Source organism: Balaenoptera physalus (assembly GCF_965194825.1).
Source record: "Balaenoptera physalus genome assembly, chromosome: 10".
Classification (NCBI taxonomy): domain Eukaryota; kingdom Metazoa; phylum Chordata; class Mammalia; order Artiodactyla; family Balaenopteridae; genus Balaenoptera; species Balaenoptera physalus.
Window position 1 is genome coordinate 75,627,966 of NC_138889.1, and position 18,159 is coordinate 75,646,124.

The 18,159-nt window shown below is 37.6% G+C and overlaps 2 protein-coding genes across 11 annotated transcripts in view; both read right to left on the reverse strand.

Moving 5' to 3' along the window:
- Positions 1 to 274, reverse strand: part of TSG101 (tumor susceptibility 101) — a 49,255-nt gene extending 48,981 nt beyond the window's left edge. Inside the window, exon 1 of one of the 2 annotated variants that reach the window (XM_082476689.1) lies at positions 99 to 274. In XM_082476689.1, coding sequence (XP_082332815.1) covers positions 99 to 140 — 42 coding nt within the window. In that variant the 5' untranslated portion in view covers positions 141 to 274. The remainder of the gene's footprint in view (positions 1 to 98) is intronic. The other variant, XM_082476690.1, reaches the window with a different exon arrangement.
- A 1,496-nt stretch (positions 275 to 1,770) lies between these two features.
- UEVLD (UEV and lactate/malate dehyrogenase domains) overlaps positions 1,771 to 18,159 on the reverse strand; it is a 45,912-nt gene continuing 29,523 nt past the window's right edge. For 6 of the 9 annotated variants that reach the window (XM_082476663.1, XM_082476661.1, XM_082476662.1 and 3 more), the window contains 5 exons: positions 16,301 to 16,471; positions 15,078 to 15,251; positions 7,502 to 7,565; positions 5,278 to 5,401; positions 1,771 to 4,448 (listed from right to left, as the gene is read on the reverse strand). In XM_082476663.1, the coding sequence (XP_082332789.1) occupies positions 4,281 to 4,448; positions 5,278 to 5,401; positions 7,502 to 7,565; positions 15,078 to 15,251; positions 16,301 to 16,471 (701 nt within the window). In that variant the 3' untranslated portion in view covers positions 1,771 to 4,280. Of the gene's footprint in view, positions 4,449 to 5,277; positions 5,402 to 7,501; positions 7,566 to 10,468; positions 11,158 to 15,077; positions 15,252 to 16,300; positions 16,472 to 18,159 lie in introns of those variants that run through there. The other 3 variants (XM_082476664.1, XM_082476666.1, XM_082476665.1) reach the window with 3 other exon arrangements.

Here is an 18,159-nt window from a genome sequence, read left to right on the forward strand (position 1 = left end):
CCCGCCCAGGGGGGCTCGCTAGGCTGGTCGGGAAGGCCCCGGCGGCGCGGAAGGGAGCGGTGGGTGCGCGCCGAGAGGCGAGCGCGCCGCGGCCTCACCTTGGACACCATTTTCTTGAGCTGGCTCTCCGACCCCGCCATGGCGGCCGCCTTGCGACTCCCGTCCCCACAGGCAGAGGGTCAGCCGCTCCGGGGCTGCCCCAGGCCGCCCCACACAGTCGCACACCACGGAGCCGGCCCCCCACCCCCCAGCCTCTACCAACAGGAAGTCGACCACCACGCCAGCGCTTCCGCTTCCCTTACGTCACTTCCGAGGTCGGTGACCGAGGTTGGGCGTGGATAGAGCTCGGCTGGCCGAGCAATCTTGTGCAGTTTTGTGCTCTTCTCTTCAAATGGCCAATGTTTTTACACTAGTTCATTATGTTGTGAATCTTTCCAAGAGTGCAGTCTTGTTCCGAGGGTGGAAACTCTGAGCCGGGATAAGATTGGCAGGTCTTTGACAGTTGCCCTTAGACTAAGAGCGCAGGTGCAGGGAGGGGAAGAAGTACGAAGATCTTGCCAGTGAGCTTAAACGATTGATTCATCAGGTGGGAAGGCACTGGACTGGAGTCAGAAAACTGTTCTGCCACTGACTTGCCCTTCTGATAATAGCAGGCAAATCCACTGCTAGTTCGGGCTTCAGTTTTTTCCAACTCTAAGATGAAAGGCTTGCAAAAGGCGATGCCCAGGATCTCTCTGATTATCAGGTTGTTTTTCATTTTTAAGGTGAAAAGTTCATCATACTACATTCCCGAGGGCAAAGTGCAGAGCCCTCGTTTCACAGGAAGCCAGGCAGTAATTTCTTCTACAGGAAATCATTCCCCTAATCCAAGTGCTTGGATTAAGCATTTTAATCCAAGCCCCCATTTCTCCTGGGTGCCCAGACATCCTACCTTCTACCTTGGACTCCGTGTGTGTACTAGCCTGTCCACTAACAAAGTCCAAGTCTTTGAGGGCAGACTCATCTTCAGATCCTCATTGTCTTATTATACAGTGCAAGAGTGGGTACTCTATCTTAATTGAATTTCTACTACCCATAAAAGTTCCTCATGGTCATTTATATTAGTCATTATTATTGCACATCACCACCAGTTTTGTAAGTACAGTGCCGTTCAAGGTACTGTAAAGCTTGGGTTTGACGGTGTGAAGTATGATTATTTGGATGATATTAGCATAGTGCTACTGGGGAACAGGCTGTGGTATTCTCTTCTAAATTGGCATCTAAATGAAGGTCACATACACAAAGAGGGCCTAATTGACAACCTGTGGAAGCATCATTACACATTGTTGCCAACACACACACACAAAATAAAGTCTATTTTAATAGGTATCTTTCTTTGGACACTATATATTAGTTAAGCACACAGCTCCAGTCAAACCAAACTATAGGGCAGTCTATCCTTCCCTACACCTCTTCTTTGTCCCTTAAAAGTAATGTGCTTTTCAAACTATTCTTAAAGCCACAGCTTACCCAGGAGCAACTTCAATTAGAGCAATTCTACTTTTATCAATTGGAAGAGTGTAGGTAATATATTGTTCAAAAGGTTTTCTTGTTAAAAATAATTTTTTAAAGTTTGAAAACAATTAACAAAATCCATTCTCTTCATTTTGCACTTAAGCCACTTAAAATGAAGTAACTAAATATCCTGGGGACTGTATGAATTATAAGAAAGAATCTTTCTCCTCAATCTGAATACATTTCCTTCCACTCAATAAATTAGGAATCTCCCGGTAATTTTAAAGTCAAAGTTTATTTTATTCATTATTCTTGATATTTAAGAATAACTATAATGTAAATTGGAAAATAAAATATTTATCTGTTACAATATCAAAGAAGCATTTTAATCCAAGCCCCATTAAAAACCATAACAAGAGACACTGCATGATTTTGGAAAGATGAAAAAAGTGAAAGTTAATAGAAGCATCATGAATGTCAAATTATCACCAAATCACAGTGAGGTGGTGGTGGTACTGCTTCTTGACTTACATATGGAACTTACTATATGATTTATAATACTCAACACTCAAGGAAATATCTGATAGAATTACTTCTATATTGTGGGCTTCTGTAGGGCAAGGGCTATTATTACTCATCTTTTGACTACTCAGATTCTAACACAGTACTCGGAATAACAGACGCAATAAGTATTGTTGTAGTGACATGTTCCTTTTATAATTAATGTAGTGAATTCTTAGCAATTCATCTATTTATACAGTATCTTGTAATTAGGTTATTGTTCAAGAGCACAATTAGGTATCTGATATTAGAAAAGGCGACTTTAAAAACACAAGAAATGGTCCTTTTAGTTTTACTTTCTTATTTCATACAAAAGGACAGTGAGGATATACTATTAGAGTTAACACCAAAATAACCTACCCATGCAGTGAAATTACACAGAACTAATGCTCTTCTCTTCAAATGGCCAATGTTTTTACACTAGTTCATTATGGTGTGAATCTTTCCAAGCATATTAAATACTTTTCTACTTAAACATGGAACACTGAATATAATTTCACCTTTTCTTTATGATTTAAGCTCATCATTATAAGCATCCATTATTATGCTAAATCAGCATTAGTTTGACTGTTTCCTCTCTACCTAAGGTATGTCTGCCCTTATAATCCATCTGGCTCCTATCTCATTGACCAGGTTTAGGTTACCTATAATATGCTTTCAAAGCACCTGGGACTTCTTCACAGCACTTATTACACTTGCAATTGTACATTTATTTGTGAGACTTGATTAGTGTTTCCATACTAGATTATAAGCACCATGAGGGCTTGTACCTAGTCCAGGTTTGCTCACCACTGTATCTGCAGCGCCCAATATGGCATCTGGTGTATAGCAGGCTCCCAGTTATTTAACTGAATGACTACATAACTAAACGCCTACTTCAGTGCATACCTCCCCCATCCCCCCCAGCTAGTTGCTGAGGGCAAGTCTGGGAAGTCAGAGAATCAGTCTTTCTAAAAACTATATTGAAAAAAAAAAGTCTCTACATGAGAATATAAGAGTATAGAACCCCAGCTTTAGGGTCTTGTGGTAACTATTTCCGCTTTTATGCTTTTTCCCTCTTCTAGTACTTAGAAAAAGTAGAGGTTGTATATAAGTGTCCCTTAGTCATGAGATCTTGGGCACTAAACCTCAATTTCCTCCTCTATAAAATGATGATAATAGTCCCTACCTCAGTGGGTTACTGTGAGGACTAATAAATAATCCTGAGGAATAAAACAATAAAGTGCTCATCACACTGCCAGAAATACTAGAAGTGTTGATGTTAGTTGTTGCTATTAGTTGTGTGTCACATTCGTAATAATATGCTAACTTTCACATATGAAGATATTGTCATTATTGACCCATCACCAAAGTAAATCATTTCTTCAGGAGTAGTTAAAGGATTTGCTCAGACAATCAGCCCACCCAACCTCTCCCCATTAAGACCAATGGCTTTTATGAAAGCCTCATATTTTAGCTTTAAAGTAAACTGCTTGGCTTTCATTCATAACTTACTTGCACTAAAAATCATTCTCTATGGTTCTACTTATGTCACAGTGCGTTCTTGAGATGTCGGAGATCTTATATAGCCCAGGAAGAGGTTATAGAAAATTCCAGAAAGGACAGTCCCACTGGAAATTAAAGTATACTTTTTCTTCATATATTAAAAAATTTCATTTTCCTTTTTACTATTTTAAAGTACGTGTAAAATTCTTTTCCATTTTTTTGGTAGCTAATTAATTTGAAGAGGGAAAACAAAATGCTTTATTATTAATACCAACTGTATTTTAAAGAAGAAAAATTAATAGCTTAAATTGTGGATCCTTTGAGTGTATAGCTGGCACAGATTTTGTAAATCCATACTAGGCCTTCGGCTTATCATGGTTATTGTAACAGTCAAAGAGTAATTTTCCTTTAAAAATGTATCATTTTCAAAGTATTCCCAAAGTGCTGTTTTGCTAATTGAGGATACATAATTTTAAAGTGATGCATATTGCAGATGAATGTTTATCTCTGCTGTAGGTTTAAAGAACGGTATAGATATCTCAAGAACAACAAAGAAAATTAGATTTTTTTCCTTCTTATCTAACTACCTAAGGATTCATATTACAAAGCCAGCCAAGAAACCATCTACCTTAACCAAGCAGTTTGTAAGGATAAATAATAAGACACAGAAGTTCTCAGCCCTATATATATGTTGGTAAAATGAAATGACCTTTCCTTTCAAGTAACTCTGAACTTTAGAATCAAAGTTTTAACTGTTGCTGGAGACTATGTATTGATGATGCGCTGCTTTGGAGTTTCTCAGTCACTGTATCTTCTTTCACTGTGGTCTTGATGACTTCAGACACTCCACTGGTTCCAAGGATGCAAGGCAAACTTAAAAACACTTCACTATTTATATCATAATATCCCTGAAATGAAAAAAATTGGGATTATATTAGAGCTGAATCACTGCAAAAAAGATAATACCATAAATATGGATATTTTCTTGCTTTTCTGGTCCTAGAAGTACAAAGTGATACAAGTTGAACTTTAAAAAAAAATTGTTCATTTATTTTCTAAATTCGAGTTACTGTTTCACAAAATTTTTGTGAAACGGGAGGAACTTGGTCAAAGACACCCACTTTACGGGGAGGTAAGCTAGCCCCCTGCAATATGGGTAACAGGCTGGGGGTTAAGAAAAATAATGTTAGAGTGAATTCCCAGGGGAGGGGCTTAGCATGGAGTCTGAGTGCAGTCAAATTTGGTCATCTGTTTTCAGTCTTTCCTTCCATGGTTTATTTCCCTTCTGGTATTCCTAAGTTTTCATGAACATTTGGTTAAGCACTTGTGCCTCATCTTAGCTGTGCTTTAGGGACTCTATACTTGGAATAAAGCAGTAAAGAACAAACTGAACTGGAGAAGCAGACTGATGATTGGCTAAGACCAGTTGGCACGTCAGTCTGGGGTGACCTGGCTGGCTGAGGAGATAAATGACAACCAGATGAAGTTTATGGAATTTATAAATGCTTCTTGGGGATTCCAAAAATTAATGGGGGTGAAGGGCAACCTGGTAGAAGCCCAGACTTCCCATAGCCAAGCAGGACAGAGCTTAGACCAAACTGTCTTCTCCCATGTGTTACTCTAAAAGCTGGTGATACTGAAGATACCTGGGTTACAGTGTGAACAGCACTTTTTCTGGCTTTATATGAATAATATAAATATTTTCAAATATGATGAGAGAATGAGAATAGCAATTACCTTTGCTAAAACTGATACAGAATGCACTTTCTTTTTATCATTCACAATACTGTCAACCAGGTCGGCTACTGACAGTCCAACAGACCAGGATCTTTGACCTTTTACCCTTAACAGTTCCATGGCTCTAGGTTATAAAAAACAAAAACAAAAATAAAACACACAAATCATGATTTTAGAAAATGCACAAAATATGTAATTTAGTTTTAGCTTCTGTTTAAGGTATTAATTAGATATTTTTATGACACAGAAGTGAGAGTTATACAGCAATTGTTAGGAAAACCTACAGTCTAGTAATGAAGCTTTTCTTAAAATGTCAGGCAGTTCACAGAGAGTCAATACAAATGGCCAAATAATATAAAAAGATGCTCAGCACCACTAATATTTAACTAAATATGAGTTAAAACAATAAATACATCAGTTTTGCCCATCAAAATTGGCAAAGATTAAAAAGACTGATAACTACTTTCCCAGAAGCTACAGAGAAACAGGCATTCCCATAACTGCTGTTGAGAGTGCAAAATTATTCAACTTTTAAGAGGAATATTTGGCAACACTTGATCTAGAAATTCCTCTTCTAGGAATTTATCCTATAGCAATATGCTCAAGTGTGCAAAGATATACATATAAGTATGTTTGTCTTGTTTGAGACACAAAAAAATTTGGAAACAATTCATGAAAAGAGGACTTGTTAAATAAATCACTACCAAATGTAGTGCCATATAGCTTTTATTTTTTAAATTTATTTATTTATTTATTTTTGGCTGTGTTGGGTCTTCGTTGCCGCACGTGGGCTTTCTCTAGTTGTGTCGAGCGGGGGCTACTCTTCGTTGCAGTGCACCGGCTTCTCATTGCGGTGGCTTCTCTTGTTGCAGAGCACGGGCTCTAGGCACACGGGCTTCAGTAGTTGTGGCACGTGGGCTCAGTAGTTGTGACTCGCAGGCTCTAGAGCGCAGGCTCAATAGTTGTGGTGCACGGGCTTAGTTGCTCTGCAGCATGTGGGATCTTCCCGGACCAGGGATCAAACCCGTGCCCCCTGCATTGGCAGGCGGATTCTTAACCACTGCACCACCAGGGAAGTCCCCTAGTGCCATATAGCTCTTGAGAAGAATATAAAGTAGATTTATATGTACAATAATGGAAAAATATCCAAGATTTATTATTAAGGAAACAAAGCAAGTTGCAAGATAATATAAATAGCATACATTTATTATTATAAAAATAATAATAAATAATAATGATAATGTTTGCAGAAGCATGGGAAAAAATGTTTGGACACATGGACACTAAACTGTTAACAGTGGTTGTTTCTGGAGAATGGAATTACCCCTGCTTTTCACTTTCTACTATATAGATATCTGCAGTATTTAAAGTTTTATCTTTGCTGTATACCAGAAACTAACACAACATTGTAAATCAACTATACTTCAATAAAAAAATAAATAAAAATAAAGTTTTATGAGAGCATACATTCGCTTTGTAACTAATTAAAAGTGATTATATAGAGAAGCAGATTAGAATGGATTATACAACATACTACTCTTCTCAATAAGAGAAAATATTCTTTCTAGTTGTTATATTCTAAAAACCATAAACTGCAGGTTTAAAAAGCTAAAAATCACCACTCGGAATTCAGGAAAGGATGTTATTATGTGACAGTAAAACAACAAATGGCATGAAAATATACAGTATGTAGAGTCCACCCTATCGGCTCCAGACACCAGGAAGGCCTCTGAATAAACACAAAAGATACGAGGATCTGTGCATTATACTTTGTTTTTGCCTGAATTTATAATGTGGGTTATCCATTGATATTAGACTAATTTCCAAATGTATTTATGTGTGATTAATAAATACATATTGATTTTTAAGTGGTATGGACAAATTCTCTTCTACATTTAAGAAAATATCCAATACCCTCAGATATAGGATCCTATATCCTAAATATAGGAGCAGTAAATCACTGCCTACAAATAAGGAAACTATTCTACCCTCTAAAGAGTCAACTGTATATCTAAATATTAAGCTTGCAAAGCACTCTTAGATCTACTTTGAGATAAGAAATCAAAGAATAGAAAACATTGCTCTCATGTACTTTGGTTTTGTCCATACTAGTAAGTTTTGTTTGCAGAAGCCCGGTAAGTACATGCTGTGCAAACAGCTGTTACATTAGCTCTGAAGTATATGGTTTTTAGTTGGATAAATGCAAAACTACACTCAGTATTACCTGTTGGACAGCTGCACCTGAGAGTTATGCCTCGTTACGTCCTCTTGGCCACCCCATGTGGGCACTAAAAATTAAACGAAAAATTGATTATATTTTGTCAATAACTCTCTTAGGATTAAGATGTGATAAATGATCATCTGCAGTTAAGGGTACCTGTATTAAACTTTAAAGAAACATTTTCCCCCCTTCTAGCTAGAGTTACATTTTTCCACTGGTGGCACTAAATGTGCTGTACTGACTGCTTGGGGTGAGAAAGACTTTGAGCTGCAGTTCCCCCAAAACATGATCCCCAAAGTCTACTTGCAGCCCCTTACCTGTTCTCTCTCAACAACACTGGGCCATTTTACTGTCCAAGTAGAAAGCTTTCTTTTCTCAGCAGGCAATGCATAATAGGCTCCCATGTGCTGCAAGCACTTGGCATTTGCTCCACTGGGAACCATACATACTAATTTCTTTCACCAGATGAGGAATAATTTGGTCACCTATTCTGGACTAGATTTCCACAGCTGTTAGAGAGGCAGGGTCCTGTTTTCTAACAGCATATTTGGGTTTTCCATTGCCTCTTACTACACCATTTTTATAAACAATTTAAAAACTTAAAGCCATACACATGAACTGGATATTTATACCACACTTTAATACTAAATTGAAAGTAACATTTTGAAACCTTTCTAATAGTCATCTGTTTCTCATCACTGTGAAGACATTCTTTGATACAAATCTTTATTTGGGTAGGCAAAATAAAAACACATTCGGGTATGTAAGACTATTTTATATTTAAGATACAAGTCTTCTTTTTTTTTTGGCCATGCCACGTGGCTTGCAAGATCTTAGTTCTGGCCAGGGATTGAACCCAGGCACGACAATGAAAGCGCCAAGTCCTAACCACTGGACCGCCAGGGAATTCCCACAAGTCTTCTAAACTGCATTCAAGATTAGGCCAGTTAGTGATGTGTCAGCAACAAAGGACAGCTTCCCCTCCTCAAACCGATTATAAGCTTCCAGGGGGCAGGGATCATGTGTTTTTCTTTTGTGTCCTCCAACACAGATTCTTTACCACAATAAAGAATGCACAGGATGGGCTTCCCTGGTGTCACAGTGGTTAAGAATCCACCTGCCAATGCAGGGGACACAGGTTCGTGCCCTGGTCCGGGAAGATCCCACATGCCTCAGAGCAACTAAGCCCGTGCGCCACAACTACTGAGCCTGCGCTCTAGAGCCCGCAAGCCACAACTACTGAAGCCCGCGAGCCACAACTACTGAAGCCCACGTGCCTAGAGCCTGTGCTCTGCAACGAGAAGCCACTGCAATAAGAAGCCCGCGCACCGCAACAAAGAGTAGCCCCCACTCGCCGCAACTAGAGAAAGCCTGCACGCAGCAACAAAGACCCAACGTAGCCAAAAATAATAAATAAATACAATAAATAAATTTATAAAAAAAAGAATGCACAGGAGATAATACGAGCTAACCTTGCACACAATCCATAATTTTTTTAAGGTATTTTTATTTATTTATATATTTTTAATTTTTTTCTTTCTTTTTTTTTTTTGCTGTGTTGGGTCTTGGTTGCTGCGCGCGGGCTTTCTCTAGTTGTGGCGAGCAGGGGCTACTCTTTGTTGCAGTGGAGGGGCATCTTCTTGCAGTGGCTTCTCTTGTTGTGGAGCACAGGCCCTAGAGCACACGGGCTTTAGTAGTTGTGGCACATGGGCTCAGTAGTTGTGGCTCGCGGGCTCTAGAGCGCAGGCTCAGTAGTTGTGGCGCATGGGCTTAGTTGCTCCGCAGCATGTGGGATCTTCCCAGACCAGGGATTGGCAGGCAGATTCTTAACCACTGTGCCACCAGGGAAGTCCACAATCCATAATTATATTAAACAAAGAGGAAAACATAGTTGCAACAGTTAAGTTGAAAAACATCGAAAAGTTTTAAAAGTTTTTATGTTAAGTTAAAAAAGAAGCAAAACCAAAACTTGTTACATGAAAAATATAAATACATGTGGACAAATTAAGGGGTTTTAAAAAATGTTTCACTTGAATGGAAGGACTATACATGAATTATTTTCTAAAACAAAATTTTGGCACATTATTAGTATATTCACAATATACAGAAAATTGCAGAGAAATGTCTGCTAAATGGAACATGGCATTTACAGACCTTGGAAAGATAAATCAAAAGGGCAAGGTAGGTATAAGAAAAGACAAAAGACACAAAGAAGTCTGGAATTTAATTATGAGTATTACTGCCATTATATATTACACACATAATCACGTTTTATCTTTCCTCTGAGTTCAGACTCATAAGAGCCATGAGAAAACAATGTTTGGAGAGAGGGAGAAAGCTTCACTATGTTCAAATTTGCTTCTGACACAGTCATTAGGATTTTCAGTTAAGTTTAGATGGACTGAATTATTTCATTTTTTTGTTCGTTTACTGCCCAACGCTTCACACCTCCTAAATGTATATTTATCCTAGTTTAAGAATCCCTTTCAAATAATGCATCTAATCAATCCTAATCTTTCTGGTTCTACTCCTTAAAAACAGTAATCCTCTGACCCCAAAAATTTTAATAAAATATGACCATGTGATCTCTCTTTTCCATTACGTATAACACCTATCCTTTAGGTAAGATTGATGCCCAAAGCAGATGATCTAACACTCTGTTTTGAGGTCCAGCCCTTGGGTTTCTAAAACACCATTTGAAGGAGTTATCTGCAGTTTACATATGATTTCAATATCACAGCTAAAAATAGCAGCTCCAAAGCACATGTTCTACTGACTAATTTGGTGGGGCATACTATGAATGACCTTTGGATACAACAAGATAGTATCAGGATCATTCATTCATTTCAAAACATATTTACTGAGGCTGTTCCAAGCTCAAGGAGTTTACAGTCTGGCGGGGTGAAGAGACAAGTAAATATGCAATTATAACACAGCGTGATAGTGGTTATAATAGAGGCATAAACTTACTTAACCTGGAGAATTAGGGAAGGCTTCCTGGGAGAGGTGGCACTCAAGCCCAGTCTTTTTTTTTTTTTAATAAATTTATTTATTTATTTTTATTTGTTTATTTTTGGCCGCACTGGGTCTCTGTTGCTGTGCACGGGCTTTCTCTAGTTGCGGCGAGCAGGGGTTATTCTTTGTTGCGGTGCGCGGGCTTCTCATTGCGGCGGCTTCTCTTGTTGCGGAGCACGGGATCTAGGCATGCGGGCTTCAGCAGTTGGGGCACGCAGGCTCAGTAGCTGTGGCTCATGGGCTCTAGAGTGCAGGCTCAGTAGTTGTGGCGCACGGACTTAGTTGCTCCGCGGCATGTGGGATCTTCCCGGACCAGGGCTTGAACCCGTGTCCCCTGCACTGGCAGGCAGATTCTTAACCACTGTGCCACCAGGGAAGCCCTCAAGCCCAGTCTTGAAGGGTAAGCAGGACTTAGCCAAATTAATGAATGTTCAGGGAAAGGAAGCATCAGGTGCAAAGGCAAGGCAGCATGAGAGTGCATGAACCCTTCGGGAAGCTGCAAGTTGATCATCTGACTAGCATAAAATGCTTGTCAGAATGGCAGAAGATGAGGCTGAGGAAGGAAGCACGAAACAAATCCTAAAGGGTCTTATATGTCATGTAATTCCTCCTCCAGGCTGTAACTGTCATTTGTCTCTGAAATACTTAAAGAGAATAATTTCACTTACATATCTGCTATTCTTATAACTCTGTTTCTAAACCCTAATATTGCATTATTTCAAAGTGTAGTTTTCCCTGTCCCTTTGCCAATTTTCTATTCATCACCATCTCGCCGTCTTGATCATTGTAGTAAGAGCTACCATTTACTGAGTGTTTACTCTGTGCCAGGCACTGTACTAAATGCTTAAGATAAATTATCTAATTAAGTCACAGCAAGAAAAAGTACAGCTTTGGAGTCAGACCAGGGTTCAAATTGCAGTTCTGCCCTTACTAAATGTGTAAACCTCGCACAAATTGTTAACCTCATTGAATCTTAAGCTTCCTCACATATTGATTTGGAAAACTACCACCTCCTTCATGGAGTGGTTTTAAATTTTAAATGAGATATGCAATGCATTTAATACTCCATAAAAAATAATTCTAATTTTGCTATTACTGTGGTGTCACCTATGCAAAGATATAACCAACTGGTGTCCATACATGAAACCAGCAGAGGGAGCCTCTAATCCATTTCTGGCGTCAAGACCAAGGCAATTATCAGTGGATAGAACTGTCTCTGAAACAAAGTAGAAGACAGGATAAAAAGTGATCTGATAGCAGTACCTAGAAGGGAGATAGGGAGGTGGATTGGGGAGTACATAGGTAGCTTCAATGGTATTTGTATTGTTCTTAATTGAGTATGGATTCATGAATATTTGTTCTACTATGATGCTTTAAAACATACATATATGCTATACGTATTCTTTTATATGTGTCAAATATTACATAATGTTATATCTAAGTGATCTCAATTCACATGCACCTACATCTCTCTATTTCTAGTTCCTACTTGAGAGCTCCCTTCCTTGTGCTTTTGTCTTACTTCCCTTGGACCTTTCTTATTGCAAGTCAACACTGCCTTTTATTATAGTCGTTTCCTATATTTGACTCCAAGCTGCCTAAACACAGGGTCAGGTTCTTATTCATTTATGTAGCTCCAACAGCAGTCAGCACAGTACCTTAGGTTTATTTATCAAGTCACACCATCCTTTATTTTCTCTTTACAATTTGAGATATTAATATAACCATATTGTGAAATGTTCTTACTCATTCAAAAATTATAACTTATTAGGGGGACTGGTTAAATAAATTTTGGTATATGCAGTAGTTTAAAAGAATGAGTAAGATCTATATATGTTATTATGCAATCATTTCCAAGTCATATCGATAAGTAAAAGGGCAAGGTGGAGAATGATGTATTATGTATACTTCATACATGTGCTTGTCCATACACAGAACATTTCTGCAAGGTTGCATGGCTTCTAGAGAGAGGGACTGGGTGTCTGGCATAGAAGGGAGACTTATTTTTCACTACATATCTTTTTGTACTAGTTAATCCTTTTACAATGTGAATGTACGACTTTTTCAACTAAAAGAACAGCTTAATAATTTACGCTTTCAATAACGAGAAGGTACACACACAAAATTCAAATTGGATCAGAATAAACAGCAGTTTAACAAAAGAATAAATATCTTGAGACAATATATGGTTAATTACCACATAGCTAGCAAGAGCTTTTAGCTCAAAGGAATGAAGGAATCACTGTGCAATGATGTGATCAAGAAAAGCTTCAAAGGGTAAGGTAAGGGAGACTTGACCTAGATCTTGAAGAATGAGATTTGAATATGCTGAGAGAGAAAGAGAAGGGATTATGGGAAAGGTAAATTCAATGGGCAAAGGTCCCTGTGGCTGAAGCAAAGCTGTGGGGTGGAGCCGAGATGCACAAGACCTGGGTTTTAGTCCTGCTTTGACCTGAAAAGCTACAGGCTCTTGGGGATGTCACTCTTACCATCCCTGCATCCATTGCTGGCTCCCTACAATAAAATGTAATCGATGATCCCTTGGGTCCCTTCCAGCTCTCTAATAACATGACTCTCTCCATAACTGTAATTGGGAAGGAAGGTTAAGACTGTATTTTGGGACTCCTTGAATGGCAAGCAAAAGAATTTAATAATTTGGTCAGAGGAAGCCTGTGAAAGTTTTTGAAAAGAGGAACGTGACTTAGGAACATTGAATTAATGTGTGAAACATACTGCAAATACTGTAAGTTTTAGCTAATATCATTATTAATTTGGCATCATTTACAGGGTAGACTAGAGGGAAAAGAGCAAATTAACTGGGAGATCTGCAATAATCAGACAAGCAAGAGATCAACATGGGCCAGAATTCAAATGGCAGTAGTGAGTAAAATTTGGGGTCTTGAGTTTGTTTGAATCCCTAGACATTTGTTACTCTAATACATCTGCTCCAAGTTCTTATTTGCTCCCCTTTTCTGGTTCTGTTGATTAGTGTTTAGTGTCAGGAAGCATTCTGAGCCTGAAAAGCTATTTCTGCTTGAATCACACCGTCAGGTTTTGTCAAGGTTTATTCTATAGCCCGACTCTTTCTAGCACTGAACTTTCTAGGTAGCCAGTGCAGATTTATACAGATTTAAAATCTTCCTCCAGTTCTCCAGTTAAATGATCACTTCCTCACAGGCAGAGAAGTTCTTTTCTACATTGCGCTCTACCCTACAGCACCTACAGGATGAACAGAGTAATAGTAATATACTTTAAATGAGGAAGCAATGATTAATTTTCCCCAAATTACCTTTTTAGCATATCACCCCCATGCTCAAGTACCTTTAATAGTTCCCCTCTGCCTGAGAATCACCTTCCAACTCTTTTATCAGGTATTCAAGGATCTCCAAAATGTGATAGCAACCAAGTTTATCTGGTTGAAACTCTGCAACAACCAGTCTAGATTTTTTTATCCCATGAACATGCCATACTTAAGTGTGTGCCTTTGCCTGTTTTCCCATTCCTGGAATGTCTGTCCCACTCTTTGCTATTTATTCAAATCCTATTCATTCTTCCAAAGTACAGTTCAATGATGGCCTGCACAGAATTTTCTCCAGTCATTTCAACCCATGTTAAATGTTCACTCATAAGTGTCTAAGCACTCTAAGTCTAAAATATATTCATTTTTGGCACTTAATCAAATAGTACCCTATACTTTCATTGTTAGCCAAAACATCTTGTAAATATTTTTCTTGTTTCTCTAAAATAATTTTTAAGTATAATGAAGGAAGAGACTGTGCTCTGTGCCTCTTTTGTATCACACTAACATCTTATACAGTAGTGAGAAGAGTAGACACTCATATACTTGTTTAAATGAATAAAAATGAACAAACTTAGGATAAAGCACTTTTATCACCTAACCAACCTGACTTTATAGCATGAGGGAAAAATAAAGAAAAAAGAGATTCTTGAATCAAATAGGGAAAGCATTCTTTTGGGATAGGAAAAGGGGCTTTCAGATCCAGGGGGCTGTATTTTATGAATGCTTTCTGTGGTAGGGACAGAGCAGAGAGCAAGTAGGTGGTAAAAAAAAAAAAAAAAGGCCATAAGGGTAAATAAAGAATGAAAATTCTGTTTAAAAAGGTGAGAAACGGACAGGAGGTATGTACCTAGGGAGAAAGTCTGAACTTAGGGAAAGGTAAGCAAGATTGCAGGATGGGAGAGTAAAGGAAAGAGTTCTGTATATGCTTTAGGGTTTATGTAAATGTTCCTCTCCAGAAAATTAAACTTTTAAATTGATCCTGGATGCTGAAATTCAAATACAAAATATAAAAAGATAAATAAAAATATAAAACCTAAGGGGGTCTTGCATTTTACTTACAGAAAAGTAAATACAATCGGAATGACACGTTTGCAGAGTATATTCACAATACAGGGCCTGTCACACAAAAGGCACTCAAATGTGGAAGGAAAGCCAATTAAGCGCACAATTCTGGAGTCCCCAGAACTGTGCATATCATGCATATCATGGCCTCTGGTGATGTAGGTTATCAATATACATAACTAATAAACATGTATTTCTTACCTTTGTCTTCTCCCTGCTCACCAATAACCCATACTTCTCTTCCTGAAGTCTGTGCCTTCAAAACATTTGTAATAATATATTGTAATCTCTGTGAATCCAGATTGCAACCAATTCCAATCACTCGATTTGCAGGAAATGCACTCAGTTTCCACGTCACATAGGTCATGATTTCCACTAAATATTACATACAAGGTGAAAATATAAATATTTTTTAAAATATACTTCTAGCCTAGTTCCTAAACAAAATATTTATTATTTTAATAAGTATATTAAAACTTGTATATACTCATCTTAGGTCCTAAATGTACTATGAAGCATAACATATTTTAATTTTATTATATATTATATAAATTTAATATATTTTAATTTTAATTAATAATTAAAAACAACTAACCAGGTTTCAGCATGATTTTACATAACTTTGCTGTTAAATATAAATTTTTAAGAGTGGAAAACAGATAATTTCCTTGAGCAGTTAAGCAAGAAAGATGAAAACTGGGTACAGAAAACCAGAAAATAATTTTTTTCATTGATCAAGTTCTCTTTTATATCTAGCTTAAGCTGAATTTCTATCTTTAAATTAAAATACTGATTCATATACCACCACCATGCTATACAGCTTTATCAACAAAAATACAACTATTTTTTTCTTATGTGCCAAAAGGATGTCAGGAATTAGACCAACATCCCTCAATCAATTGCTACAGGAAAACAAGTGAAATTCATATCATACTCCTATACTGGGAACATTAAAAAAAAAATCTGTTCACCAATTTGAGTCCAGTACCACCTAATTCTTTGAAAAAAATTTCTCAAATAATTTGAGAAACAATTTAAAATACAAAATGTTAAAAATGCACTCTGGTGTGCTCACTAACATTTTATGACACTTCAGAGTTAACAAAGGATCCTTCCTATAAGCTACTGCATCTTTCTCTTGGGCGTTTAACCATTTTCTCACTGAGAAAGGCATGGCCAACAACCTGGAACATATTAATAGTAATATTACATAAAAAATTGTAAGTTGTAACCTTCTAGTTAATGCCAGTCAGAAGAAGTAACTGGTTGACAGGATATGGAAAATACTGCATTGTTCATCAAAAGAGCAATTTAACTGAATACTCTGGCTGTCCCTTTATAACCTTGTTTTATGACTTTTATCAGAAATGGCAATTCTACTGATACACTGGACCACCAAATTTATTTAAAATAAAGTCTTGTACCTGGTTGAGATGCAACGAGCAGGATGCCATGTGGACTATAATGTCCCAGAGCTGCAACAAAGGCTCTGAACATATCCACATTGCTCTGCACCACATCGAGGTAGGACTGAGAACTACCCAGAGAGTTGACTGTGAAGATCACCACCTTGGAATGAGCAGAGGCAGACAAATCTAATGAATAAAAAGAAACAGTCTGAGCTCAAGATAAAGGTTTTAACCAAGTTCTTGTTCATGATAATCAGGTTCTTCTTTTCTACAATTAGACAGCTTTTAGCACAATTGCCTCTAGATCAATCCTGTGCCCATAGGAAGGATACAAAGTGCTGAGGTTTGCCTCCAGAAAGAGGATTAAAAGCAAGAGTGTATCCCAAGGGAGGAAAGAGCAAAAAAGATAAAATAAATTACAGGATCCAGAGTCCACAAACAGGGAATTAGGTTTCTATGTAATTCACAATTTTCTTAGAAAAAATAAATAATATGCTATAGGCAGAATGCACCTATAATCAATTACATCACTGATTTTTTTTTTTAAGCCCTAGGTCCATCCATGTTGCTGCAAATGGCATTATTTCATTCTCTTTATGGCTGAGTAATATTCCATTTTTTATATATACCACATCTTTTTTTAAAATTTTTTATTGGAGTATAGTTGCTTTACAATGTTGTGTTAGTTTCTACTGTACAACAAAGTGAATCAGCTATACATATACATATATCACCTCTTTTTTTGGATTTCCTTCCCATTTAGGTCACCACAAAGCATTGAGTAGAGTTCCCTGTGCTACACAGTAGGTTCTCATTAGTTATCTATTTCATACATAGTATCAATAGTGTCTATATGTCAATCCCAATCTCCCAACTCATCCCACCCTCCCTTCCCCCTTGGTATCCATACGTTTGTTCTCATCACTGATTTTTAAACTGCGAGTTTAGGGGCCCTAGAGTTTCTTGAAAGTGACTAAGAAGCCATGTAGGAATGGGAATAAGTGGAAAGAAAGCTGGCAGGCACAGCATAGTGTTGTTTGTATCTGTTTTATTTATTAAGGATTCTACTCCAAAGAGGAAAAAAATTATTTGAAAATCTTTAAATCAAGATAAAACATCTTGGCTCATTTTTTTACTGACTTTTCCTTACATTGAAGGCCAGTGTCTTGGTTTTAGGTTCTTCTAATGGGGCTTACATGTAAGCAACTGTTATGACTTAGGAAAAGTTGTTCTCCAGAATTCATGTCTCTGATCCGCAAGCATACTTACGCTATTTTACAACTACATTACTCTCTATTACACAGTGTGTTTTACAGAAGTACATGCCAAAACAGTGGCCAGAATTATCACTATCAGAAACAACAGAAAAATAATAAAGTAACTAGGGTGATATCAGTTCAGTCAACATGTGTAAATGATTATTAGCATCTCAGCGAGACAATGAGTAGATTCCAGGGTTTATAGTCTTAATTAAGCCTATAAGGCCATTTTCCTAAACAAGTTGCAGAATGAAACCCTTGTGCAAGGTGTCCACTGGGAAATGCATTATCCAATTTTAATTCATAATCTGACACAGCTGTGGGGGTAGATCCAAAAACTGAAGTCCTGGATTTTAATTATGATTCTTCATGAGTCCTCTTAAGTAAATAATGCCTATGTGCTAATGTTCAGAATAGATACCTGGTAATGAGTCAAAATCTCAGCATTGGAAGACATTAGAACTGAAAGGGATATAGTCAATACTTCCATACCACTTCTATGTGCCAGGTACTGTTCTAACACCTTGACCTGTATTTACTCATTTAATGTAATCCACAACACACTGTGGGGTCAATATCATCCCCATTTTACCGATGAGGAATCTGAGGCACAGA